A 27,688-nucleotide genomic window follows, 5' to 3' on the forward strand; every position below is an offset into this window, starting at 1 on the left:
TTATAGCTCAGGTTATCCTCAGACTACTGTGAACTATCCTCCTGCCTCAGGCTCCCCAGTGCTGGGATGAGAGACGTGTGCAACCACACCTAACTGTTGTTTCCCACGTGTTGAGAGAGGGTCCCGCCACGTAACTCTGGCTGTCCTTGATCTCCTGGCAATCCTCTGGCCTCAGCTTCCTTAGTATCTTCTGTATAGGGTGCCCCTGCTTTCTGCGAGCTCAGCTGGGTGCAGCACCCGCCGCCGTCGCGGGTAGGTTTCAGTTGCGGTGAAGTCGCTGGCCACGGCGTTCACGTCCTCGCTGTGCCTCTCCGGCCAGTGGGTAGCCGCCCGGCCACCACAAGCGCTCGCACCGCAGCGGCGCTGCCGCCTCGAACAGCACCCGGCCCAGCAGCCGCTGCCCCCACTCCCCGCCCACCGCGGTGCCCGCGTCCGGCAGCTCCAGCGTAAAGGTGTGCAGGGGGCCCAGCTGCGTGCCCCCAGGCCGGGTCCCCGCGCCCCGCCGGGACTTCCTGCTTCAGCGAGCGATTACTCAGGCCTGGGCGGGGACGGACGTGGCGTTCGAGGCGACCTGGGGCCCCACAGCTGCGTTTAAACTATTTTTCCTGCCCAGCCTCCCTGCAACGCACCCACCTAGATCCTGCCCTGAACATGCAGAGTCTGACAGGGACTCTGTCGTCCTTTCCTCTACCCCCAAATGTCACCACCGAGGAGTGCCAGGTCACCTCCAGCCTTGTTTATTTTTACCCCCTTCCCCAGTTCTCACCGTGTAGCTAGGAAACTCAGAGATCCTCTGTCCCCCAAGTGTTGGGATCAAAGGCATGCAACCATACCCCGCCTTGTTTATTTCTCCCCGCTTCTGTTTGGCTCAGGGGACAGGATGATACCATATTCCCCTGGCCCTCGTGGGCAGTCTCTGGAGGGAGCATTTACTGAGCACCTACCTTCTGGCCATGTGTAGGGGATGGGTTAGGCCGGCCTCTCCCTGACAGACACCTGCCATGCCCCACTGCGGCAGGGGAATGGAGCCCAGTTCCACCCAACAGATTCTCCCTACAAATTTCTTGTTATGGAGACCAAGCTGGACCTCCAGGAAGCCAGCCACAGGTCCACTATCTCCCAAGACCGGGTGGTTGACGCATTATCAGTGGCTCCATTGGCTCCAGTTGGTCCTGAGGCTACCTATCCCTGTCAGAAATCCCAGTGGTCCCCGAGTGAGAGGCCTGGAACCCAGGGCGTGGAGGGACCCCACCATTCTGCCTGCCACCACCTCCAAGTCTGGCTCTCCATGCCCTTGCTCTGCTCTGACCGCAGGACCCTTGCTGTATGGCTGCAGGCAGGTGGCCTCACCCCTCACCGCTCTGAGCCTGTATATTACTCCAGTTAGACCCTGAAGGAAGGGCATTGTGTGTACCAGGTACTAAGCGCATGTGCAGTGACCCACCATTCCAGATCCCTAGGCTGGGGCATCCACCTCCTCTAGTAAGATGCTCAAGGTCCTCCCTGGCGTGTAAATCGAAAATGGGTTGATGGCTCCTGATTCACTTAGAAATGGCAAGGGCCCCTGCTGCTACTCCTTGCCCTCCTGGGGCTTAGGAAAGCCAGGGTGGCCAGCAAGATCCCGTGGTCCAGCCTCAGGGGAATGAATGCCAGTTTTCTCGACTCGACTCCTCCCAGGCTTGCAAGTCCAGAGGTCCGGCAATCCAGAATGGCAAGGAGCTAGCATGACCACATGATGGCCAATGTTTAGCAGTCTGGTGACCAGCAGGCAGTCACCTGCAGTCCGACCCCACAGTGGGCAGCCAGTGGCCTGGTGGGCTCTGGTTGGCTGGGGCTGGGTGACCAGGCCCTGGCCAGGGTGGTGGCAGAGGGCATATGGCTTGGGCGATGAGGCCTGGCAGGGCCTGCAGGGAGGCACCCAGGGTGTCCAGGCGACTCTCCAGGGCGGCGAGGCGTGCCTCCAACTCCTCTTGCTGGACCTGCAGCTCGGACACCACTTCACACGCGATGCTCTGTGCCTGCAGAGATGGATAGGCCCAGTGACAAAGGGGGGAGCTAAGGGATGGCTGAAGACAGAGGGCTAAGGACACCAGGGGCCACCATGAGGATCAAAAGAGCAGGAGACAGGAGAAATTTCTGTTAAAGCAGCTGGTGTGTGTGTGAGAGAGAGACAGAGACCATGGCCTTGGCCAGCAGGGGCGCCGGAAGTCCACCAGCGGCAGGGGCACGAGCCAGCAGCGTGCCAGAATCTGGCTGGAGGTGGGTGCTCAAGCCAGTCTGATCCAGCCGCTGTCCTTCGGGCTGCCAGCTCTGGCCATGTTGTCCCTCACCCGTCCCCACTTTTTTGTTGTTGTTGTTGTTTTTGTTTTTTGAAACAGGGTTTCTCTGTGTAACAGTCCTAGCTGTCCTGGAACTAGCTTTGTAGACCACTTTGACCTCAAACTCACAGAGATCCTCTTGTCTCTGCCTCCCAAATACTAGAAGATGTATGTCACTACCGCCCAGCACCAATCCCCACTCTTAAAGAAACCAGGGTGTGACATTTGGAGATGCCCATAACTGCAGTCAACCTTCAGGTGGGACCCTCTGTTATTTTAATTTTTATTTATCAAGACAGGGCATCACCATGTAGCCCTGGCTGTCCTGGAGCTTGCTACATAGACCAGACTGGCCTCAAACTTGCAAACCTCTGCCTCTCAAGTGCTGGGGTTAAAGGTGTGTACCACTAGACACCGCTTGACTTTTTATTTATTTAGTTTTGGTTTTTTGAGGCAGGGTTTCTCTGTGTAACAGTCCTAGCTGTCCTGGAATTCGTTCTGTAGACCAGGCTGGCCTCAAACCCACAGAGATCTATGTGGGTTTCATTTTTACGTTTTATTTGTATGTATATTTTGAGACATGGTCTGCAGGTCATCCTTGAATTCAGAGCAATCATCCTACAGTAACTTCTGAGTACTGAAATAAACAATGTGACCTTTGACTGACATCTCTGAATGCTAGAAACTGAGGCAGGAGGATCAAGAATTCTAAGTTTGTCCTTGTCTACAAAATGAATTCCAGGTAAACTGGGCTACATGATAACCTGTCTCAAAAACCAACAAGAATTTAACAACTTCAGAAAATATTACTGGGTAGAACAGGGCTGCGAGGTGGAGCCCCTGCCTCGAATCCCCCAGTGAGGGGCTGGGGGCATGACTCAGGGGTGGGGCCCCTACCTAGAGTCCAAGGCTGTATATAAACTCAACACTGGGTCTCTATGTAGCTTAGGCCATTTCTGACCTCCTAGCCTCCTGCTTCGGTCTCTGGAAGAGCCAGGCATCACTGGCTTGCAGTCCCATGTCTGGAATATTAATCATGAATTTATACAGTAGAGCCAGGTTGAACAGAAACACTAGATGCCCTATTGCGGGTTCCCAGCCTCCTCTGATGGGACACTCCATCCTCTGGGTCCCCCTACCCTTCCCTCCAGCACTGCCCATTGCTCACCTTGGCAAGGTCAGCCAGTGTGTTGGCTTGATCATTCACCTTCCCTTGCTCAATCTTCACACTCCGCAGCCTGCGGAGACAGGGCAAGGGCGGGTCAGGCGCAAGCAGGTGGACCTGGACACATCCCACCCTTGGGATGGACATATTCTCTGCCCACTAGGGACACATCTGTGGCATGACCCTCCCCATGGGCATTGTGTGCCCCCAGTCTTCCAGTCAGTCCAAGACTTACTTCTGAGCCCTGGCAGGAGTCGGCAGAGCAGAGATAAAGAGAGAGAGAAAAAAAAAGCACAATGCGGTTTTAATGCCATGTAGAAACATGCTAAGTGCCTATCAGCGCCTGCCCTCATGTGACAAACAGCGCCTGTCCCCAGGTGACACCCGGCGCCTGCCCCCAGGTGACACCCAGCACCTGTCCCCAGGTGACAGCCAGCGCCTGGCTGCTGAGGAGCTGCCACCTCCATAGGCAGGTATCTGGTCTCATAGGTGAGAGGTCAGCAGCTAGGGCCCCCTCTGTGCCATCACCCCAGTGGCTTCAGGCGAACTGTCTGTCATTCATCCCACAGCCTGTGAGGGACAGGTGCCAGGCGCCTTGGCTCCAAGGGTAACTTGTTCAGAAAGTATCCTGGCGGGGGAGCTGAGGCTGGCAAGGGCAATACCACAGTCAGCACAGGGAAGGACTTGACCCTGGAGCACTGTTCTCCGGAGGAGCTCTTGTGCCATGTTCTGCAGCCAAGTCCCCCCAGAGGCAAGGACGGCCTCTTAAGGCCCAGGGTCTGACCCTGGCACCAGCTGAGCATCAGAGGCAATAAAGAAAAGAAAAGGAAAGAGGGGCGGAGTGGCAGACAGACACGCAGAACATTCCAGTACAGGGAGCCAGGTGAGCACGGGGGCCAGGGTGCAGCCTCTACAGGCAAGGACCATTGGGGCTGGGAAGATTCAGACCCACCCAAACCACATGTGTCCTCTGGGTACTTTCTCCAGGACTGTTCACTTTTTGGTTTTATTTATTTGATTCCTCAGGAGCTCAATCGCTAGCTCCACTGTGGGGGCTCTCCTACCCAGTACCCCTTCCTCATACTGGCTCCCCCACCTCCCCGCCTAAGCCTGGCTCTGCATCCTCCTTGCATGGCCACCCAGGGATCCCAATTCATGTCCCTCCCCGCTCTAGGCCCTAATTCAAACTTGTTTGAATGCTGCTATAGCATTTGGGAAAGGGCCATGGAGTACAGACGACCTACAACAGACCGCCCTGCCCCAGAGCACTCATACAGTGACGCCCTGCCCCGCACCTGGATACACTACCTCTCCGCCCTCTCTTCCCTCCCCGTCCCCCACTCCCCGACTTTCTTCTAGAATCTTTGCCATGTGCGCGAACATTCCTTGAGTCAGCTCGAGGGCACAGCCCTGTGTGGCTGAGAGCCAGGTAGGCAGGGAAAGGAGCTGGGAAGGTGCCGGACTTACTGATGGATGGCTTGAAGGAACTTACGCTGGTGTTTCCGAACCCGGCCTTGGTCTGGCTTCTTCACTAGCCTGCTGTGTTTGTAGATGAGCCAAGTCTCCCTGAGAACATTTGCAGCAGCATTTTTGACCTGGGGAGCAGAAGGAAACAGTTTCTTAGGGTCATTATCAGATGACCCAAAACTTTGCAAACTTCTAGAATCCTCTGGAAATCCAACCTGTCAGGGCTATGCGAGCTGGTTGCACATTTGACACCTGTAACACAGGTGTGGGACTGTCAAATACTGAAAATGGGAATTTAGCAACTCGGCATATCCCAGCTGCTATGTCTGCATTGGCTCTCGACCTTAGGGCAACACGGGTGTTCACTTCGGATTAATATCTACTTTATGATGCAGTTATAGATATGAAGTAGCATATCTGGTGGGGGTCACCACAACATGAACTATATTAAAGGGTCACAGCGTTAGGAAGATTGAGAACCACTGTTTTACAGGGTCTCATGAAGCCCAAGCTAACCTGAAACTCACTATGTAGCTGAGGCTGGCTTTCCTCTGGCTCTTGAGTGCTGCTGGGATGACAGACCTGGGGCACCATGCCTGGTTCATGTGGTGCGGGGTGGAGCCCAGTGCTCAGCACTCTACCAACGGGGCACTAGCCACTCATTTATTTTATATGTGGGGAAACCGAGGCACAGAAAGGGCAATGTACAAATGCTGAGATGTTCATGGTGTGCACTTAGCAGCTTGATCCAAAGCCAGTAGCACTGTGTGGCCCTGTCCCCTCAGAGCTGCAGACTCTTGGGTGGCGGGAATCTAGTAGAGTCATTGTGTCCAGGGGTAAGCACTAGAATGTACGAGCTGTTTCTCACTGCACTGGGTGCCAGTAGAATGTGTTCATGTTTGTTGAAGGTACCTAGACCTTGAAGAAATCGTAGTAGAGAACAGTGATTGCTTTCAATTTGTAGAGTTGTTTTTCTGAAGGGGTTTTCAATCCATTGCATGACTTTGGTCACAAGCCTATCCTGGAACTCTTGGATGTCTTGTATTATTGGGCACTGCAAACAGTACACAATAAAAATCAAGGATCAGCAGGATGGTGGTGGCACACACCTTTAATCCCAGAACTCGGGAGGCAGAAGCAGGCGGATCTCTGTGAATTCTAGGCCAGCCTGGTCTACAAGAGCGAGTTCCAGGACAGTTAGGGGCTTTACACAGAGAAATCCTGGCAAAAAAACAAACAAAACAAGACAATAAAAACAAAACAAAACAAAAAAAGAACTAAAGATGAAAAGGATGTGATGGTCCCTGTCAGAGAGCACACGTCATAGATCTAAGGGGCTTTGTTATGAGGAACCTGTACCCCAAACACAATCTTCGTGTACAATCAATGAATATGTTTCTGAAGGGAGAGAGATGTTCAGTTCACAGAAACTTTTCTGCCCTGCTACCAGGAAGCCCACAACTACATCCTGGAGTGACTCTTCTTTGAACTTCCTGGTAACACAGAACACCTGACACACGTGGACATGGGGGCTGAGCCTGGTGTGGGTTTGGAATAGCTACTGTGTAACACACAGAGACAGGAGTGTGTCACCCACGTGCCAATGCCTGCAAGGAGGGGCTCACCCGCTTGGTGAGCTGCGTGTCCATCATGAAGTTGTGCACGTGTTTCTCAGCCTTGGTGAGCTCCAACTTTCTGGCCACGACGGCCACCACGAGTGCAGTGCAGCCGGCTCCCTGTGTGGGGTGAGGGCATGTCAATCCCAACGCCAGGCACATCTGCTCCAGGAAGCCCTCCCTGGGCCCCGCCCCCCTCTGCCATAGTCTCATTCCTGGTCAGGGTTAGTCTTTGAAGGACCGTATTGTTAAGGTCAAGGCAACTTTTCCAGAGAAAATTCTGAGTGGAGTACTAGAGTCAGGACAAAGAACGGGGGAAAGATTCGTACAAAGGAACTCCACTGTGGGTTCCGACTCCGAAAGTCAGGCAGAGCAGCCTCAGATTCAAGGAGAAAATGGTGGGCACTGGACAAGAGGGGACAGGGTGGTGGGAGAGAGAAAGAAGCAGCAAGCCAGGAGCGTGGAGCAGGAGGATCACTGGAGTCCAGGGGTTAAAGGGCTGCCTGGACCATAGTAAGATTGTCAAAATAAGGGCCTGGGCCATGGCCCGAACTGCTTGCTAGAATTTACTGTAAGGAGTCATAATGGGGAACCTCATTCAGCTAACAGCCTTTGAGAGGCTGGAACAGGTGGGGCGTGGCCTTTGGGTACCAAAAAGCCCACGGGAGTGTCTACTCTGCCCCTTCCTGCACGCCACACCTGGATGTCAGACCCCGTTCCTGTTTCCTCGCTGTGATCCCTAAGTTTCCCTTTTAATAAAGAAAAACCTTAGTATACCCTATTTGGAGCTAATGTGGAATTATTCGATTCACGTTCCCCCATCTAACACATTCAGCTTCATGGGGCCAAGTCCATGCTTACCGTGAACCCCCTCACCCCCTGCCACGTTTACCAGCCCAGGCACATTTCTCGCCAGCCTTCTGCCCACCTGCCACTGCTTAGGAACCTGACTTTTTCAGTTAAGGGGAATCACAGCTGAGGGAAAGCTTTGGGTGTCCTTATTCTGGCCACCAACTCTCTCCATGTATGGAATCATGTTAATTGTCTTTAATTTTAATAACTGCTCTGATTTTGTTAAAAAAAGCATATTTATCTAAGTAGGTGACAGCCCATGTGGAACCGTGCAGGGGGCTGCGTGGAACCGTGTAGACTGCACTGGTTCCCAGAGAAGCCAGCGGGAGCCCTGCCTGCTCAGTCCCTCCGCCACACGGCTGCAATTGGGACACCTGCTGGCCAATAAAGATTATTACACCTACTCCAATTCACTGTAATTGCCTAGGGCAGGTAAGGAAATTGTAAAATTTGAAAGTTATATGATAGTTGACAATATTACCACTCAGAAATTTGATAACCATTGCTTACACTATGGATGGTATTCTGCAAGGCTTATGTGATTTTCCATATTAATCCATTTATTTGATTTTGGGAATAGGCTTTATTTTTCATATTATATCCCTAAGAAAATGGTTTGATAACAGAGCCAAGAATGAGGCACTTTTAGAAATGATACAGTCTTTACAGGCTAATAACAAACAGCTAGCTGAAAAAAATTAATCCTATTGAAGAGGATAATATTAATTTTACAGACAAAATTCAATCCATGTTGAAGGATGCTGAGAAATTATCTGAAAGACTTCATACCATTGGATTTAACAATCAGAATCTGTTAAAAATTTATAATAGGTTAATGGATAGGGTATCTCTCCAGGAAGGCAATATAAACGCCACCCAAATAACATCCAAGAATGAGGCGTTATCTTTACTGGACAAATTTCATACCTTGGAATTATCTGTGCAGAATAAGAACCAGGAGCTAAATGAATCATGAGGGCCCTAGAACAACACACAGGACTGGAGATTCTGACTTTACAAAAAAGGCAGTGGTAGAAAGATTTGAAACAATTGCTGGGTGGTGGTGGTACATGCCCTTAATCCCAGCACTTGGGAGGCAGAGGCAGGCAGATCTCTGTGAGTGCGAGGCCAGCCTGGTCTACAAGAGCTAGTTCCAGGACAGGCTCCAGAGCTACAGAGAAACACTGTATCGAAAAAAAAAAAGAGATTTGAAACAATTGAGGAAATTATTGGAACTGATGAGTAGGGAGAGAAGGAACAAGAATTGGATTTAGTCTTGCCAGCATGGCTCAAAGTCAGGGATGACATTCCCAGAGTTTTAACTGCTTATCCTCTGAGAAGCCATCTTGTACAATAAACCCTAAGGTAGTCAAAGACTATAAATGGCAACCTATGGTATGAGCGATCTAAAGGAAATTAAGCAAGGCTTGCGTTCACCATTTGTTAGGGAAATGGTGACAACATGGGCTTCAAGCAATAAGGCTACTCCATATGATTGGCTTCAAATAGTCTCAGCGGTCCTAGAAGACAGACCCCAGCTGCTATGGAAATGCAATTGGCGAGAAGAGGCAAAAATTTTAGAACAACAGGGAAAAGCAAGAGAATTTGAGACTTTCCAAGATCAAATTCTTGGTGAGGGCCATTACTCCAGTACTCAGGACCAGGCTCTCTACAAAGAACAGACCTCGTCCCTATAGTGCACAGCAGCTTTAAATAAATGCTCAGGACAGAATTCAGGAACTAGGAAAGAGGACTGAGTCATATATTAGGGTTAAAGAGGGCCAGAGAGAAGCCTTTAGTGACTTTTTTTCTTATCAAGATTAACTAAGGCTATACAAGAAGAAGTAACAGACCCAGAAGCTAGATGAATACTTATTGAAACTCTGACTTTTGAAAATGCCAACATAGAATGCAAAAAGATCCTTGGGCCTTTAAAGGTCAGATCAGTTTCACTAACCCCACATCAGACACAGGTCTGATCTCCAAAATATACAAAGAACTCAAGAAATTGGACACCAAAAGACCACATAATCCAATTAAAAAATGGAGTACAGACCTAAAAAGAGAACTCTCAGCAGAGGAATCTAAAATGGCTGAAAGACACTTAAGGAAATGTTCAACATCCTTAGTTGTCAGAGAAATGCAAATCAAAACAACTCTGAGATTCCATCTTACACCTGAAAGAATGGCCAAGATCAAAAACATTGATGACAACTTATGCTGGAGAGGTTGTGGGGAAAAGGGAGCACTTCTGCATTGCTGGTGGGAATGCAAGCTGGTACAACCCCTTTGGATGTCAGTGTGGCGATTACTCAGAAAACTAGGAAACAACCTTCCTCAAGACCCAATAAGACCACTTTTGGGCATATATTCAAAGGATGCTCAATCATGCCACAAGGACATGTGCTCAACTATGTTCATAGTAGCTTTGTTTGTCATAGCCAGAACCTGGAAACAACCTAAATGCCCCTCGACCAAAGAATGGATAAGGAAAATGTGGTACATTTACACAATGGAGTACTACACAGCAGAAAAAAATAACGACAGCTTGAATTTTGCAGGAAAATGGATGGAGCTAGAAAACATTATTTTGAGTGAGGTAATCCAGACACAGAAAGACAATTATCACATGTACTCACTCATAGGTGGTTTTTAAACATAAAGCAAAGAAAGCCATCTTACAAACCACAATCCCAGAGAACCTAGACAACAATGAGGACCCTAAGAGAGACATACACAGATCTAATCTACATGGGAAATAGAAAGTAGAAAATGACAAGATCTCCTGAGTAAATTGGGAGCAATGGGGACCTTGGGGGAGGGTTGGAAGGGAGAGGCAGGGAGGGGAGCAGAGAAAAATGTAGAACTCAATAATTATCAATAAAAAAGGTCAGATCAGCACCAAGAGATGAGTGGATCCTGCATACAATGAATGTGGAGACATTTGACTATAGTACCGAGGCTTGGGTAGGAGAAGCAATTTCCAATGGTATGAGGAGACACCATAATGCCAAATGTTTTAATTGTGGTAGAATAGGACATCTGAGAAGGGACTATAGGCAAGGAATTCCTAGAAATAATGTCTCTTCTGGGAATGGCAAGAATAGACGATCTCCATCTTCTGGAATATGTAGGAAAAGGCTGACACTGGACCAATGAATGCAGATCAACAAAAGACAGACAAGGCAACCTGATACCATAGGGAAACTTCTTGGGGGACCTCTCACAGGCCCCCAGGTCAAACGTGGTCCAGTCATTCCCAGTCACTGTGGAGGACATGTCTCACCAGGAAAATTAGAAAACCATACTGTTCTTCATGAGGGAATAGACCTGGAGGATGAATCAAAAACTCCAGTAGGAAATAGGAAGCATATATTTTGGCAGACTTCTATAAATGATCAAAGACCAAAGCTAAGAGTGTGCATAAATAACATTGTTATTGAGGGATTACTGGACACAGGTGTGGAAGTGGCACCATTACTCCAGAATCTTGGTATCTAAACTGGCCTCTTCAAGAGCCAGCTTTCAGTTCCTAGGAATTAGAACCCTATCTCAAGTGAAACAAAGCATGAGATGGGTTGAATGCATAGGGCCAAAAGGACAGAAAGGAAGGCAGAGGCCATATGTAGCTAATATTGCAGTGAATCTAAGGGGTCGTGACCTGCTGCAGCAACAGAATAAACAGATTAACATCCCTTCAGTCCCAAAAATTCTTGTTTCTGGGAAGGATATTATAAGGTATTATAAACAAAAGTCACCAGCCCTTCAGGCTGTACAAGAACACAAATCAACTAGCAAATGTTCAAAGGTACTTACAGCCCTGCCTTTAAAATGGTTAACTGAGTAAAACCAATGTGGGTTAAACAATGGCCTTTAACAGAAGACAAACTGCAGGCTTTAGAACAGCTGCCAAAGGAGCAACCAGATGCTCACCATATTGAAGAATCAACCAGTCCTTGGAATTCTCCTGTGTTTGTTGTCAAAAAGAAATCTGGCAAATGGAGAATGGTGACAGATCTAAGGGCTGTCAACAAGGTCAGCCAACCTATGGGTCCTCTACAGTCTGGAATTCCTCTGCCTTCTCTGTTACCAAAAGGATGGCCTCTTAAAGTTATTGATCTAAAAGATTGTTTTGTCCCTCTACCTTTATAAGAAAAGGATAGAGAAAAATTTGGCTTCACATTGCCTACTTTTAATAATTCTCAGCCTACTAGGAGATACTAGTGAACCATTGGAAATAATACATAAAGTGTCCTAAATCTATAATTTACCATTACATGGGTGACATTTTACTATCTGAGTCAAATGCAGATACCTTAGAAAGTATGTATGAAGAAGTAAAGAAAGTTTTTCCTAAATGGGGATTACAAATTGCTCCTGAAAAAATACAGAGAGGAGATTCAGTCAGTTACTTAGGTTATAAAATAGGTTTACAGAAAAATTAGGAACACAAAAGGCACAAATTAGGAGAGACCAATTGTGGACTCTTAATGACTTTCAAAGATTGTTAGGAGACATTTCCAGCCTACGACTGGCTGTTGGGATAACACCCGATCTAATAATTCACTTAAACAAGACTTTCGATGGTGATAAAGACTTAAATAGTCCCAGAGAATTAACAGCTGAAGCTGAAAAGGAATTGATTGTTGTTGAAGAGAAATTACAGGAGGCACATGTGGATAGGGTGAATCCAAATCTTAATTGTATTATTGCCTTCCAGAATTTCCCCTCCAGGAATTTTAATGCAGAGGGAAGATATTATCTTAGAATGGATCTTTTTACCACATAAATCAAGTAAAAAATTTAAAACTTATGTGGAAAGGGTCCCTGAATTAATTATAAAAGGAAAATTGAGAATTCATCAATGAGCAGGTATAGACCCAGTAGAAATTATGGTTTTTTAATTGCTGATGAAATTAAAAAAATATGCAAAGACAATGAACCATGGCAAAGAGCTTGTGCTAATTTTTAGGAGAGATTAATAGCAATTATCTGAAAAGCAATAGAATTAACTTTATAAAGAGAACTACTTGGATCCTTCCCTGCATTGTATGTGGCACACCAATAACTGGAGCCATACATTCTATACTGATACAAATAAATCAGGAGAGGCAGGTTACAAATTAGAAGATTTAAGTAAGGTGGATCAAAGCCCTTATAATTCTGTCCAAAAGGCAGAATTATATGCTATTCTCATGATGATAAGGGATTTTAAAGAACCTCTCAATATAGCCTCTTCTTGCACGCCACACCTGGATGTAGGACCCTGTTCCTGTTTCCTCACTGTAATCTGTGAGTTTCTCTTTTAATAAAGAAAAACCTTAGTATACCCTATTTGGAGCTGGTGTGGGATTATTCGGTCTGATGCGTTCCACTTCACAGCCATGCTTTGTGGTTTTCTGAGACAGGGTCTCACCGTGTAACCCTGGCTATCCTGGAACTCACGAACTCAGATCACCCTGCCTCTGCCTCCCAATGCTGGGATTAAAGATGTTTGCCATCAAGCCTGGCAGAAGCTGTGCCTCTAAAGCCGTGTCCACTAAGGGATTTTGATTAACCAGAGAATGTTGTTCTGTGCTCTCCCCAGGCCTCTGGGGCCCCAGGAGAGCAGGGCCCATCCTTATTTTTCCCTTTCTCCTGTGAACTCAGCCCAGACGGCACAAAGCCTTCTGGGCAGAAAGGAGCATGTGAGCTGGGCCTGGCAGGAGTGAGCTGAAGTCTTTGTGGATCAGAACTTTTTTAGTTTAGTTTAATTTTGTTTTGAGACATCATCTCACAAGGAACGTAAGCTGCCATCCTGTCTCAGCTTCGCACATGCTGGGGTGACAGGCTTGCGCCACCAAGCCTGGTGGTGATCCTGTTTTTGCAAGAACACATCATTGTGTTTCAACAAGAATGGTGGCTTGGGGATCCAGATGGTTGGGTGGCTTAGAAAACTTGTGTAGCCTATGGCAGTGGCACACACCTTTAGTCCCAGCACTCGGGAGGTAGAGACAGAGGGATCTCTGTGACTTTGAGGCCAGGTAGGGTTACACAGTGAGACCCTGTCTCAAACAAAGACAAGAAAACTGTTGCTTGAAACAGGGAAAAGGAATTCGATGTCCCAGATGGACTACACCTACCAAAGATGAGGACTTTTTCTGCCTGAGCTTCTAGAGTCACGAGACAGACTTTTAGAGGTGCCCATGGACCACACAGTCTCCCTGGGATCAGCTGTGGGGCCAGCTGGGGCCTCTAGGCGTGGTGAAATGTGCCCAGAACCCACTAAACAAAACCTTGTGACATGCAGAGCAAGGTCAGGGCTGAGGTCCCTGTCTCCAGGTCATGGACAGCCAGGGGTTTCTACACTCACCATGATGCCAGTGAGCAGACACACGCCCTTCCCACAGTAGGTGTGTGGCACCATGTCTCCATAGCCGATGGACAAGAAGGTGATGGAGATGAGCCACATGGCGCCCAGAAAGTTGCTGGTCACTTCCTGCTTGTCATGGTACCTGGGGTTGGGGATAGACAGGGCTTGGTCATCCACACCACCCTTACCCACCACCGTCCTAACAATGGAGACAGAACTCTGGGGCTCGTGTTTTCCTGGATGTAAGGCCCTGATGCAGGCTGGGATGGGGGCACCGTGCACTCTTCTTCCCCATGGTCTTTCCAGCCTCTCCCTTCCCTGACACCCACTCTCCACCCCACCACGTCTGCCCTCCCTAGCTCCATGACAGTGCCAAGGATGGCCCAAAGACACAGTCACAAAGAGAAGACAAGCACATAGGTTAGACACTAGGAAGCATTGCCCACATCACAGCCAGCAAGGCCTGAGGAATGAGCTCTGGGGGAGACAAAGGCCAGCAGGTGGCTGTAAGGTAAGGAGGCCTGGGTGTGGGCGGGGTGATAGTGCATGGCCCGTAAAGGCAGCCTGAGATCTCACCTACTGGAGCTGTGGAGCCTGGGGGCACCACCTGGGACTGGCATGGCAGGAAGTTGGCTCTTGGGGTGGTGGTGAGGGACTTACCCACAACCCCGAGTTTTCCAGAGTTCATTCTGGTTTGGGTTTTGTTTTTTGTTTCTATCTTTTGAGACATGGCTTCTCGGTATAGTTTTGAAGCCTGTCCTGGAACTAGCTCTGTAGACCAGGCTGGCCTTGAACTCACAGAGATCTGCCTGCCTCTGCCTCCTGAGTGCTGGGATTAAAGGCGCGCGCCACCATGCCAGTCAGAGATCATTCTGTGGTTAGTTATGATTTTGATTTTTTTTTCTTTTTGAGACTGGGCATCATGTAGCCCAGGACAGCCCCAATTTTGCTATGTAGTCAAGGATAACCTTAAACTCCCGATCTTCCTGCCTCCATCTCCCTGGTGCTGAGCTTTGCCCCCATTCCAGACTGCAGCTACGGAGATGCTTCAGGGTGATCCAGGTGTGGGGATGAAAAATGCTGAGGAGGGCTGTGAGGTCACAGCAAGGCGAGGTGGCCTGGTGTTTAAGTCAGGCTCCCAGCTACAGGGGCAACACAAGGAGAGCCCTAAGGTCCTGCTCTCATCAGTAGGGTCGGGTGACAGGACAGGAAGACGGGGTGAGCATGGGTCTCCCACCAAGGCCCTTCCTGACTAGGCACAGGGCAGATGAACCTCACAGCCACCAAGGCACTCCTGTGCCAACGAGGCCCAGCTGTACCTGTCTCCAGTCAGGCAGACAGGGGACCCCAGGCACATCCTATGACCCCTGAGGACCTCAGTCTCCTCCTCTCCAGCTTCCTCGGGCCCATGGGTGACCTGGGACCCTGGTTCCCTGAACTTAGCTGAAAAAGACTGGGCTCTGGGGTGTTCCTTGTTCCCAGTCATGCCCATCTTGGATGCCAGCTTCCCTCCCTCACAGCTAATCTTAAACTCTTGGCTGCTGGGCCAAGGAACAGACACAATCCTCAGCCATAGATACTGAGGTCCACCCTGCAAGGGTCACAGGATGGAGGGAGAGACTCGGGGTCGGGTGGGGACCTGGGGTCTGGGTTCACGGAGGCAGCCCTCAGTCACCTCTCACACACACGCACTGTCCAGGCCGCGACAATCCAGGAGGAGATGCTGAAGACCAGCAGTGCGGTGCCAGGGCAGATGGTCATGAGGGTCTTGGTGACGAACCGCGTGTTGAAGGTGACACGGTTGAGGGCCCCGATGCTGCGGCTGGAGGCGTCAGTGAAGATTCGACTGTGTAAGAGCATGACCCGAGCCAGCAGGTAGAGGCGCAGGAACATGGGGATGGACAGAAGCACGTCCAAGTCCGCCTCGGCTGCTGACGGCACCAGCGAGAAGGCCAGCCGCGCTGTCCACGTGAAGCGGTAGTGGCCGGGCACCGGGTGAATGGCACACACAGCTAGCTCCAGCGAGATCAGGGACACGCGTTCCCACGTCATGGCGATACGCCAGTCATCAGCACCATTGTCCACTAGGAACAGCTGCAGGAAGGGGATGGCTGGGTGAGTCCCCAGCGGATGGGGCCGCCCCTCAGCGGGAGCACTGGTCTAGGCCTCAGCCTCACTCAGCTAAGGAATTTGAACAAAAAATTTTTTGTTTGTGTATTTTTTGACAGAGGGTCTCATGTAGCTCAGGCTGACCCTGAACGCCTATGTAGTCAAGGATGACCCTGAAGTCCTGATCCTCATACATCAGCCTCCCAAATGCTGGGATGACAGGTGCAGAATACCCAATTCAGCTGGTTTGTTCTGCCTGTTGGAGACAGGGTCTTATTTTGGGCTGACCTTAGACCATCAGCAGTTCTGCCTCAGCCTCCACAGTGCTAGGATGGTGGGTATGTGCGTGTTTCTCAGGTTCCAGTTCTTACTCAACACCTGAGGACCTGAGTTCAAGGCCCGGAACCCAAAGAAGCGACTGCACATGTTCCCACAATCAAATAAAGGGAGTGTTGAGACGACTGGGCTCAGGGGCCACAAACAACACCTTTTGCAGTCCTAATCCCATCTTGCCCTGACCCTCTCTGGCGGTAGGCCATGGAGGAGGACCCCAGGCAGCTTCCCTGAAATCCTGAGGGGAACTGCCCACGCTCTGCGGGGTGCTGCGCTGACCCTGGGGAGGAGGGTCGCAAGCCTGGTGATGCCTCCTCCGCTGTCCATACGACAACCGCTGACCTCACCTCTGTTAGTTCTCACCTTGACCCCCCTAGTTCTGCAGCCAAGAGTCTGTTCGTTCTAGCAGTTTCTCTATCCTGGAACCTTCTCAGCAATGCAAAGCTATGCCTGTGGCCTTGGGACCTCCCTCACCTCCACCCCTCCACCTTCGGTCAAAACACTGCAGGTGGAGATGAAGGTTTCTCGAACACCACCCAGCATAAGGGGAAGGCTGGCTGGAGGGGATCGGGCATCACCCAGCGTAAGGGGATGGCTGGAGGGGAAGCAGGTCTTGGCTGAGCACCCGCTGTCCTCCCAGCAATGACAGGAAAATCAGTGGCTCCAGCCTTGGCTATGTGAGGTCCTGTCTCAAAGAACAGAAAGCACTGCCGGGAAGTGGTGGCGCACACCTTTAATCCCAGCACATGGGAAGAGAGGCAGGCGGATCTCTGAGTTAGAGGCCAGCCTGGTCTTCTATAAAGCAAGTTCCAGGACAGCCAGGGCTTTAACACAGAGAGACCCTGTCTTGAAAAAAACCAAACCAACCAAACAAACAAACAAAAATCCCAGAAAACAATCTCCTGAAAAACAGACAGGGGGATTGAGGGTGGGGCACTATCCCAGAGACCTGCCTCTGTGCATACCAACCTGGATCTCACGGGCGTGGTAGAGGACAACAAGGCCAAGCAGGATGAGAGTGGACAGGCTGATCAGGCATTTCAGGGCGAACGAGCAAAGCGACTCCTGAACACAGAGAGGGGACACCGCGTGGCGTCACACGCACCCCCTCCTGCAGCCCCAACCCCAGGCTGAGCAGATGGGGGACGGGGCCTACCTTGGTGTACACACCCCAGGACAGCTCTGTTTCTGTTACCATGACGACAATCCCAAACATGCCAAAGATGAGAGCGTAGTCGCTGAGGCGTTTGCGCTTCTCAAAGAGGGCCCTGCGATGGCCCAGGCGGTGGCTGACCGTTGGGGGCTTCCCGGAACCCGGCCGGGCCTCATCTACCTCTTCCTCCTCTTCCTCCTGCTCCTGGGGATGGCCCCTAAGGTCGCCAGGTGACAACAAAGCAGGTTGGCCCTTGGTCGCCATCTGCAGGCCTGGGCCTTGGGCTCCCAGCTGTGGGGGGTGGCCAGCCTCAGGGTCCACAGGCTCCCAGCCCAGGAATCCATGCCTGCTGCCCAGAGGCTGCCCCACACTGCCATTGTGGCTGCGACTACTCATGGCCACCTGCCTCCCTGGGCTGGACTTGCAGCAGGCCCGTGGGGGCCCGGCATGGCTCAGCAGCAGGGCTCCCAGACAGACCTGTGAGACAGAAAACAGTTGACATCACCATGGCCACTCCAGGACATTCTAAGGCCCAGAAAGATCCAGAATGCACTGACCATCTGAAAAGGGCTCAAGCCAGTGTGCGCCTTCTGTGGCTCCCCAACCACCCTTGCAGACACCAGCACGCCTGGCACCCACCCTGGTCCACGAGTTCCCCCTTCCCCTCAAACTGCTGAATTGGTATCAGGTGGCGTGGTGCCCTGTGTGTCCACAAGGCTTACTGCATACCACTCTCCACGCTGCATGGATGAAGATGCAATTTGGTGCTGTGACTCAGCTGCCCAAAACACGTGCCAAGCACAGCCCAGGAGCTGCCATGTTCGTTCTCCTGAGACAGCCTCCTCCTGGACACAGTGGGCAGAGGGACTCCACATGGTGACCCACCAGTCCTGGGCTCACTCTGCATTTTGAGCCTCCAATTAGAAGGACTGCCTGTGGCCCCAGCACATGGACTCCTGATCCCATCCATAAAGACAGTAAAGCCGAGGGAGGTCGGGCTACACAGCCGCATCATATTAGGGTGAGTGAGCTTTGCCCGCTGTGAGAGGGAACCAGCCTGGTCCTGTTGAGCTGTGAGCTGGAGACACCAGGCTGGTGACTATCCGGTGCTTCCTTCACCTGACCTGAAACACCAGCTCTCACCTCCCAAACCGGCCCTCTGTGGGTTCATTCACTTTTATTTACTTTAGGGATGGGCTGTGATGCCCAGGAAGGCCTTGAGTTTGGGACACACACCAAGTGCCAGGTGTGTGGTATATATCCCCGCCATCTAAGCAACTGGGGAGGCCGAGGCAGGAAGCTCTGGACTGCAAGGCCAGCCTGTGCTACATAACGAGTTTGAGATCAACTTGGGGTACACGAAATCCTAACTCAAAATAAAATACAATAAAAATCGGATCAATAGGCGTCCCTTGCTGTGAGTCTCAGGAGGGGCCCACCTTCCCGCACCCTTTCACAGGAACCACACAGTGAAAATGGACTCCCGGGACACTAGACCAGTGTGGGGCCACCTCCCCAGCACCCTGAGGATGGGTGGGGCGGAGGAAGGAGCCCAGATTCCCCCCTCAGCAGGCTCACTGGCTCCTCAGGATGACCGACTCTGCTTGCCCTTTGCCCACCGGCCGCCAGGGAGCTTACTGGGCCAGACCGGCAGCTCAGAAGCTGTCACAGAGTACCCTGACCCCGGTGCAGAGTGGCCCGCGAGTGCGTGCTCAGTTCACCGGCTGTGCCACATTCACCCTGTGCACCGGGGACACGCTCACTCGCTCTCCTGTATCCCTGACCCTGACCCCGCGGCGACACCATCCCCAGCTGCGCCCCCAGCCGCGTGACCCAGGTGCTAGCGATTACCGGCCTCCCGCTTCCTCACGCCAGTACCTGCGGGCGACGGCGGGGACCTGCACCCGCGTGCCAGCGCGTCCCCGCCGCGGCTGGCCGGGGTGGGGGGCGGCACCCGTCCCTGATGAGTGGCGCCTTGGATTGGCTGAGAGCGCCAGGCCCCGCCCCCGCGACCCCGCAGGCCCCGCCCACGCTTAAAGCTCCCTCCTGGGCGCTTGGCAAGAATGGGGAACACAGGAGATGGACAGCTGTGCATGGGCGGCCCGTTGTTGCGAGGTGTCCTGCACGCTGGGGATCTCATCTTTGGGGATAGACAAGCCCGCTCACCTCAGGGATTCTCCAGTCCTGAACCACAACAGCCTTGCAGGCAAGAAGAGCTCCAGGGATCGGGAGTCATCCAGGCTGGGGAGACCCCCCTCCAAGCCTCCCTCATGCAGGTGTTGTTTTGAATTAGGGTCTCATGTAGCCTAGGATGGCCTCAAACTCCCTGTGTAGCCCAGGTTTTTCTAGAACTCATCAGATAACCTAGGTTAGCCTTTTGGGCCTTTGTAGCTAGGGCTCCTGCTCTTTCTCTCTCCATTCCTGGGCCCCGGCAGGGAACAGGCTGGGCCACCCCACCCAGCTGCTCCAACGCTTTTGTGGTCTTGTGCTTTTTTGACAGGGTCCCACTCTGTAGCCAAGGCTAATCTTGAACTTACTCACTGAAATCCTTCTGCCTCAACTTCCTTGTTAGGGTCTCCCCCTGCCATTAATAATGCCATTCCTGACAAGCTGGGAGGTTCTGGAGCCTTGGCTTCCTCCTGTTCTCTCAGCACAACTCAGAGCCCTGCAGAAAGGACTACGGGCAGGCCTGTGGCCAGAAAGTGGCGGGAGTTGGTGACTGTGCTCACCCCACAGTAGAGCCACCAACGTCTCAGCTCCGATCAGCCACTGACACAGTGACCATCCAAGTGTAGGGATCACTGCCATATCTGTCCACACAGATGGAGCCAGGTAGGACTAGCTTGGGGTGACAGACAAAAGTGGGTTCCAAGAATCACCAGAGTGGGGCTGGAGAGATGACTCAGTGGTTAAGAGCATTACCTGCTCTTCCAAAGGTCCTGAGTTCAATTCCCAGCAACCACATGGTGGCTCACAACCATCTGTAATGAGATCTGGTGCCCTCTTCTGGCCTGGCCTGCAGGTATACAGGCAGACAGAATATTGTATACATAATAAATTAATTAATTAAAAAAAAAGAGTCACCAGAGAGACAGGCCTTTGCAACCCTGCTCGGGCCCAGGAGCACCACGCTCTGTCTCCAGTCCCTGAACTTCCGGCCCACTGGGCCACCTCACCCGTGAAGCCACAGGCCCATCTCACTGACTGTCACCTACTTGGACCACCTAGGAACTATTTTTTGCCCTTGAGACGACAGGGTCTCATGTATTTGAGGCCAGGCTAGAAATCACTATAGCTGAGGATGACCTTGAACTTCTGATCCTTCTGGGTCCTGGGATGACATTTAATGCACACTGAGTGAACAAGCTGCCCACAGTTCCCAGGGAGTGGGAACATGCCCAGGCAGCCCTCCTTCAGCGCCGTCTCACCACGCATCCCCACGGTGCCCATGGTCAACCGTGGCCCCCACACCGGCCACCCTCTCACAGCCTCAACAGCCACTTCTGCCTCTGTGACCCTTTTCCTCTCCAGAGCCACCTTGCCTCAAGGAGCCCCTCCACAAGGTATCCTAGCAACCATTTGGGATGGCCCTGAGGCCTACGGGAACCTGAGACACCACTGTGACTCCCATGACAGGAAACAGCCTTGGAAAAAGTGTCCTCTGAGACTTCTGGACAGCAGGCCCCTCCTGGGGCCTGAGGGCTGAGCAGCAGCCCAGGAAGTGACAGCAGGGACACTGACATTAGGGAACCTGGTCAGGCCTGGAGGTGCCTGAGACATGACTGATACGAAGGTGCCCCACCAGCTGAAGTCAGCCGGGCACAGAGGCACACACAGTCATCCCAGACTGGAGGGTCAGGAGTTAAAGGCCAGCTTTCCTTACATAGACAGGCTACAGCCCTGTCTCAAAATGAAAATGCAGAAAAGATGGGAGGAGGCTGGTCATGGCTGGAGTGGGGTGGGGTGCGCAGGGGTGGGTGGAGGCTAGTCATGGCTGGAGTGGGGTGGGATGCGCAGGGATGGGAGGAGGCTAGTCATGGCTGGAGTGGGGTGGGGTGCGCAGGGATGGGAGGAGGCTGGTCATGGCTGGAGTGGGGTGGGGTGTGCAGGGGTGGGTGGAGGCTGGTCATGGCTGGAGTGGGGTGGGGTGCGCAGGGGTGGGAGGAGGCTGGTCATGGCTGGAGTGGGGTGGGGTGCACAGGGGTGGGTGGAGGTTGGTCATGGCTGGAGTGGGGTGGGGTGCACAGGGGTGGGTGGAGGTTGGTCATGGCTGGAGTGGGGTGGGGTGCACAGGGGTGGGTGGAGGCTGGTCATGGCTGGAGTGGGGTGTGCAGGGGTGGGGGAGGCTGGTCATGACTAGAGTGGGGTGGAGTGCGCAGGGGTAGGAGGAGGCTGGTCATGGCTGGAGTGGGGTGGGGTGCGCAAGGGTGGAAGATGCTGGTCATGGCTGGAGTGGGGTGTGCAGGGGTGGGGGAGGCTGGTCATGGCTGCGCTGGAGTGGGGTGTGCAAAGGTTCTGGGGCAGAAGGGGAGAGGTAAATCACAGAACTTGGGGCACACATATTGGGGAACTGATTCTGGGCTATCTGGGGCTCAGAGGTCTTAGATTCACCCATCACTATGCCTTGGACCCCTCCTGTATACAGAGCTTGTATCTCAGGGACCCTGGAGGCCTCCCACAACCCAGACCTCAATCGGAGAAACGACAGGAAACGACGGGAGGTCAGTGACAGGGAGGCACTGGGTGGCACGTACTCCCCAGCCCTGTCCTGGAAGGAACCCACAGTGACCAGGCATTGCGATTAGACACTGAGCAGCTGTCGAAGTCCCGTCCCTCACCCTGCAGTCAGCAGACCCACCCTTTGTCCCCACACTCAAGGCTGAGGCCACCAACGAGTTCCCACAGACTTAGCTCGGTGGAGGCCCAGTTTCAACAGTGACCCTGAGCCCAAACTTCACAGTGAGGCCTCATTCAAAAGTAGTATTTGATGGGTTGTTGTTGCTTGTTTGTTTTGCTTTAAGACAAAAGGTCTCAGTCTGAACTGTATACACAATGTCTAGCAAAGGACCTTACATACAGTGACTAACTATCCGGTGTTTGTTGATCGACTAATATCAATCCCATGGAAACTCAGGGCTGACCTTAGATGTCAGTCAGGAGTGGAGGTGGGAGGGGGTAACATGGGAGTGGCAGGGTCTTCTGGACCTGCCTTAATGCCACCCTCCAGGTTGTGTGACACTGGGCAGGTCACCAGCTTCTTCAAATTGGCTTTCCATTCTGGCTGGGAGAACAGAACCAGGCATAGCCTGAGGTCACTGCTGTCACTGCTCCCAGGAATTTTCCCTTTAAGTATTAGGAGCTTTGTGGTTGTTCTTTACAGGTTTTTAATTTTTCATTTGTTTTCTTTTTCTGTTTGTTTTTTGAAACAGGATCTCACCATGGAGCCCTGGCTGTCCTAGAACTCATTTTGGAGACCAGGCTGGCCTTGAACTCACAGATTGGCCAGCCTCTGCCTCCCGAGCAGTGGGATTATGGTATGTGCCTCCACGCCAGGCTAATTTTTTTTTTAAATTTAGGAATAGCAAGATGACTCAGCAAGAGTACCCACTGCTCCCCCGGGGGTTAGGGGTCCCCAACACACACATCAGGAGGCTTCCTCCCATAATCCCACCTGTACTGCTCACTGACACATGGATACAGACACGTGCTTTAAAAGAATCAAAATTAGTTCTCTAAAAATTTTTAATTGAATTTAAGTTTTTGTTGTGCATTTTTTAAAAATAGGGACAAGGTTCATATCACTCCGTCCTCAAACTTGCTAGAGTCAAGGCCAGCCTCAGACTTCTGAGCCATCTGTATCCAACTGCCCAGTGCTGGATTTCAGGCCAGCAGAAAGGGCCTGACCTACTGGCTTCATTTATTTATTATATTGTGTGTGTGTGTGTGTGTGTGTGTGTGTGTGTGTGTGTGTGTGTGTACACGTGTCTTTCTGTCTCTGTGTGGGGTGTCTCTGAGCAGGCCAGAGGGTGTCCGGTGTCTGTGGATCATCGTGGCTTTATTCCCTTGAGACAGGGTCTCTCACTGAGCCTGGGACTAGGCCGGCAGCCAGCAAGCCTGCTATCCTCCTACCTGCTCTGGATCCAAGGCTGGAGTCCTGTGTGCTCTCTCTAACCATCTGGAGACCTCCAGGTCCTGCCTTTGTTTTTCTGTTGCTGTTTTTTGAGACAACGTATCAATGTGCAGCCCAGATTGTCCTCCCACCTAAAATTCTCACGACTGCTTCCCAAGGGCTGGGAGGAAAGGTTCCTAGTGCTAGGCCTGTCAGTCATCAGCTCTCCTGCCCACAGAGGTGACCAGGGTGAGGAAACTCACTAACCTGAGGCCTTTCTCTTAGTCCCTCGCCGTTGCCCCTCCGCGGTAGGGTAGCTCTGCCTGTGGTTCTTTTCTTCTCCGTACCTATAAAGATCAGATATGGGTACCGGATAGGACAGTACCACAGCGTTCCTTTTTTGTTTTGTTTTGAGACAGCGTTTCTCTGTGTCACCTGGCTGTCCTGGAACTCACTCTGTAGACCAAGTTGGCCTCAAACTCTCAAACTCTGAGAGATCCACCTGCCTCTGTCACCTGAGTGCTGGGATTAAAGGTGTGCACCACCACCGTCCAGCTAAAGATATTAACCCCTACATTCTTTGATGGCTTTAGTTAAGTGTGGAGACACAGCTGTGAGCCCAGTGTTTGAGGTGGGAAGATCTCAGGATCCAGAACAGCCTGGGTATCCAAGTAACACATTGTATTTAAAAACAAACAAACAAACAAAAACAAAGAAACAAAAAATCTAAACATACACACAAACAAGACCCCCAGGTTGGACGAGGTGGCCCAGGCTTTTAATCCCACCACTTAGGGAGCAGAGAAAGACCAACCTCTGAGCTCAAAGTCAGTTGGGACTATGTGATGAGACGTTCTCCCAAAATACAATGAAATGCTTCATTTGTCAATGAGGCCTTGGGTGTCCCTAAAGCTACCCTAGGCACCTGCCAGAGAGGCCTCACCCCTGACCTTGGGCCCTGCATACTGCCTGTTCCCAGCAGCCCCCATTTCCCTTCCATTTTCTGGTTCCTTCTTCGCTGCTGTGAACTTGAAAATGACACTTCTGTCTTCCTAGGACGTGGGCAAGGGGCAGTGGCAACGACGTGGGTAGCTCAGGCGGACTCTGGCTGGGAAGGGCAGGGGCTGCCAAGGTCACTCTGGCCCCCTCCAGACACCTGCCCCCTGGGCTTTTCCTCGCTAAGGTTTCAGCCAGTCTCTAAGCTCCTTTGTAGCCAAGTAGCCAGGACACTCGTGAGCCCTAGGGACCCTAACTTAATCTCTGTAATTCCTGGGAACCAGTTTGAGGGGCCTTACACCCCACGCTCAAGAGTGAAGGCAGGATGGGAAAAACCCCACCCGAAGGAGGGTAGGCTTCTGGCTGCTCTGTCCGCTGCCTTGCTGGGTGACCTTGGGTAAGTACTAGCCCTCTCTGGACCTACCCACCGCAGGGGGCTGACACAAAGAAAGCAAGAGCTTAATTCTGTGGGTCTGACAGGTCATCTCCGACGCTTCCATCCTCCACAGTTGGGGGAATCCCCGCCAAACATAGGCACCAATGCCCCAGGAAGTCTATAGGACTGCCACCACACTGTGTGACCAGCAGTCCCCAGGTCCCCAGTCTCACACTGGAGCTTAGCCCCTTCCCCCAGGGACTCAGGGCTTGTTCCGGGGCAGTCTCAGCTTCCTGTGGTCTGGGGAAAACGAAGGGACACCCCGTGGCTCCTGCAGGTACCCGGACTTGGGAAGCCGCTTAAAGAGACACCCCCACCTCATCGCCCTGTCATTCCGCCACCCTCCCCCTACTTCCGTCTGTAACTCACCAGCAGTCTCCGGCCTCAGCTACTGGAGCCCCTGCCTCCCGGCCCGAGAGCAAAACCAAGTGAACAGGCGGCCAGGCAAGGGCGTGAGAACCGAAGTGCGCGCGCCGCCGCAGCGCGGACCTCAGCCCCCGGGCCGCTGGGGACTGGCAGGTGTCCCCTCCGCGGCCCCCAGTGCGCTCGAAGGGCTGGGGCAACCCTGGGTGGTCGCTGGTTTAAAGCGCGCAGTTTGCAGACAGGGGATACCGAGGCTACGACAGGGACAGGGAATTCCTGCCCCTCACCCCAGTCAGGGGCAGCAGTCGTTGCCTCCCCCAGGGGAGTACGCTTCAGCAAGAAGCTCAGACCAGAGAGGCCGCCGGGGACGGAGTCCAGGGGCAGGGGATGGTCAACGGGAGGGACGCCTGGACACTCCCGCAGCTAATGACGCGGCCCAGGCTGGAAGGTCCCAGTTAGGAGGAGACTGGGGTCGAAGTGACCAGAGAGGCAGGCGGAGAAAACTTATCCATCCCCAAGCCTGACTGGGAGGCGCCGCCCACGCAGCCGGGGTCCCCCCTTCGCCGCTAACGGCGGAGGCCGGGGTGGCGGGACCGTGAAGGTCAAATCACCCAGACAGAACAATGCGCCTCCTGGGGTCTGGAGTGTTTAAGGAGAGGGCAAGCAAAGCCTGGGCTGGGGAGAGGCCAGAGACCTTTTGATGATCTTGACCAAATCCAAGCCTTAGTTTCCCCAGCTCACCTCTGAGGTGGCTCTCAAGACTGAGATTTGGGCCGCTAGCTATGTCTTGCTTTGTCCTCTCAGTGTGGTCCCCCACCAGCCACCCTCGTAGCCCCTCCCACCAAGCCCCACCCCTGAGCACCCACCCACCTTCTGCCACGGTCTGAGGCAGGGGGATTTCCTCCTAGGAGCCTGGAGGTCTCCAAGAGCCTCCATCATTTTTTGTTGCTGTTGTTATTTTAGTTTTTGTATTTTTTCCCTCCCCTTTTCTTCCATATGTTCTAAAAATAGCCGTCCCCCTCTCGCTGGTCCCCCAGCCCCGCAGCACGTCGTGAGCTGGGCCGCGCTCCCGCGGTGGCCGGGGATTCCTCAGATGGGCGGGGCTGGGATGCGCCGGCGACACGCGGACTGTGAGCACCCCTCCCACCGCGGAGCCGCGGGGAAGACCCGGAGAGAGTAGACAGAAAGCGGGACCTCGGGGTGTCAGGACAGAGCTTCCCAACGCGCTGTGTCCCGATGCAGAAAGTCGGATTCCATCGTTGTGGGGACCCTAAATCTGAGTAGAGTCCCCGAGTCACGGTTTGCCTACAATCCCTGCCTCATGACACACCTTGATGGCCCGGTGGCAAGTCACATTCCCATCCCGCATACCTCCCTCTCTCTTCCAGCAAGCGAGAAAACCAACCTGAGTTCTCCCGAGCCCCACCCTGGCCAACCCCAGCGTCCCTCGGGACCGGTCCAGCCTCCGGACCACAGCCTTTGGATCCTTTTGCCAGCTCTGCCCTGTGACAACTGTTCGCACTCCACTTCCACAGCCTCAAGGTGACCGTCCCCTGCCGGCGTCCGCACTGGCCACCTCGCCAGGGTTTCACGTCCCTAAGGTTCTCCGTTCCCGGTACATCCATCCTCCTCTCCTAGGAGAAAGAGGAGCCAAAGGCCACTTGGGGAGCAGGAGCTGCATCTGGGGCGACCCACCCTCAAGGAATGAGGGGTTGTGCAGAGAGACAGGAAGGGTCTTTGGACCCAGCCCAGAAGGTCCTTCGTGCCTTCTGCAGGGCGTCCCCGAAACTTCAGGAACACAGTGGGGCTGCCCCGTCGCTGGGGACCTAGGTCCCAGGGACCGAGGACAAGGAGTGTTCAGGGTGTCGCTGGGGCCTGACCCTCCTTGCGGTTCACTTTCCCCACCCCACAAAGAAAGGATGAAAGGAAGCAAGCTTTTTGCTGAGGACAAAGGCAGCCGCGCGGCGGCCCACGACAGGAGACTGAGCCTCGCGCAGATGCGTCCACTTGATGCGGTGGGAAGGGCGCAGCCAGGGTCCTGGTCCTGGAGGACACCAAAGGCGCTCACGTTGAGGGCGCCACGCCTTTGCACGTTCTTGTACTATGGGCTGGAGTTCAAGGCCCGGGATGCGGACATGGAGGCGTGGAGGGGGTTATGGGAAGGGGATGGGGGGGGGTTGGGGGAGGTGGTAGGCACAAGGGGAAGGGGAGAAGATGAGGGTGGGGAAACTCTGGGAAGAAGACGCTGGGGAAGAGGTTGGGGGTGGGGAGATGAGGAGCCAAATTATGGCTGCCGTTTCTGTGCCTGTGATCTATTTTTAATTTTTTGACAAGGCCTCTTGAAGTCCACGTTGGCCTCGAACTCCTAATTCTCCTGCCTCCAAGAAGTGCTGGGCTCACAGGTGTGCAGGGCCGCGAG

General features: G+C 52.7%; 1 protein-coding gene across 5 annotated transcripts; it reads right to left on the reverse strand.

Moving 5' to 3' along the window:
- Window positions 1–721: 721 nt before the first annotated feature.
- On the reverse strand, window positions 722–26,070 carry Kcnn1 (potassium calcium-activated channel subfamily N member 1). 5 transcript variants are annotated; one of them, XR_014998583.2, is made up of 11 exons: window positions 25,276–26,070; window positions 23,742–23,821; window positions 17,369–17,842; window positions 17,182–17,277; window positions 15,446–15,864; window positions 13,771–13,912; window positions 6,576–6,686; window positions 5,863–6,004; window positions 4,951–5,078; window positions 3,487–3,556; window positions 1,949–2,018 (listed from the first exon to the last, which is right to left on the reverse strand). XR_014998583.2 is itself a non-coding variant. In XM_085680427.2 (10 exons), exons 2-10 carry the CDS (start codon window positions 17,759–17,761, stop codon window positions 1,773–1,775), a joined length of 1,722 nt encoding a protein of 573 aa, XP_085536553.2. In that variant the 5' UTR covers window positions 17,762–17,842; window positions 19,244–19,331; the 3' UTR covers window positions 722–1,772. The 5 variants fall into 5 exon arrangements, 4 of the variants coding, with proteins under 4 accessions (XP_085536553.2, XP_085536554.2, XP_085536555.1 ...); XM_085680427.2 differs by lacking the exons at window positions 23,742–23,821; window positions 25,276–26,070 and adding an exon at window positions 19,244–19,331 and having other exon boundaries at window positions 722–2,018; window positions 4,976–5,078; XM_085680428.2 differs by lacking the exons at window positions 23,742–23,821; window positions 25,276–26,070 and adding an exon at window positions 19,217–19,288 and having other exon boundaries at window positions 722–2,018; window positions 4,976–5,078.
- Between the last annotated feature and the right edge of the window lie 1,618 nt (window positions 26,071–27,688).

The sequence above is a fragment of the Myodes glareolus genome, chromosome 23 (assembly GCF_982192425.1).
Source record: "Myodes glareolus chromosome 23, mMyoGla1.1, whole genome shotgun sequence".
In the NCBI taxonomy this organism is placed as follows: domain Eukaryota; kingdom Metazoa; phylum Chordata; class Mammalia; order Rodentia; family Cricetidae; genus Myodes; species Myodes glareolus.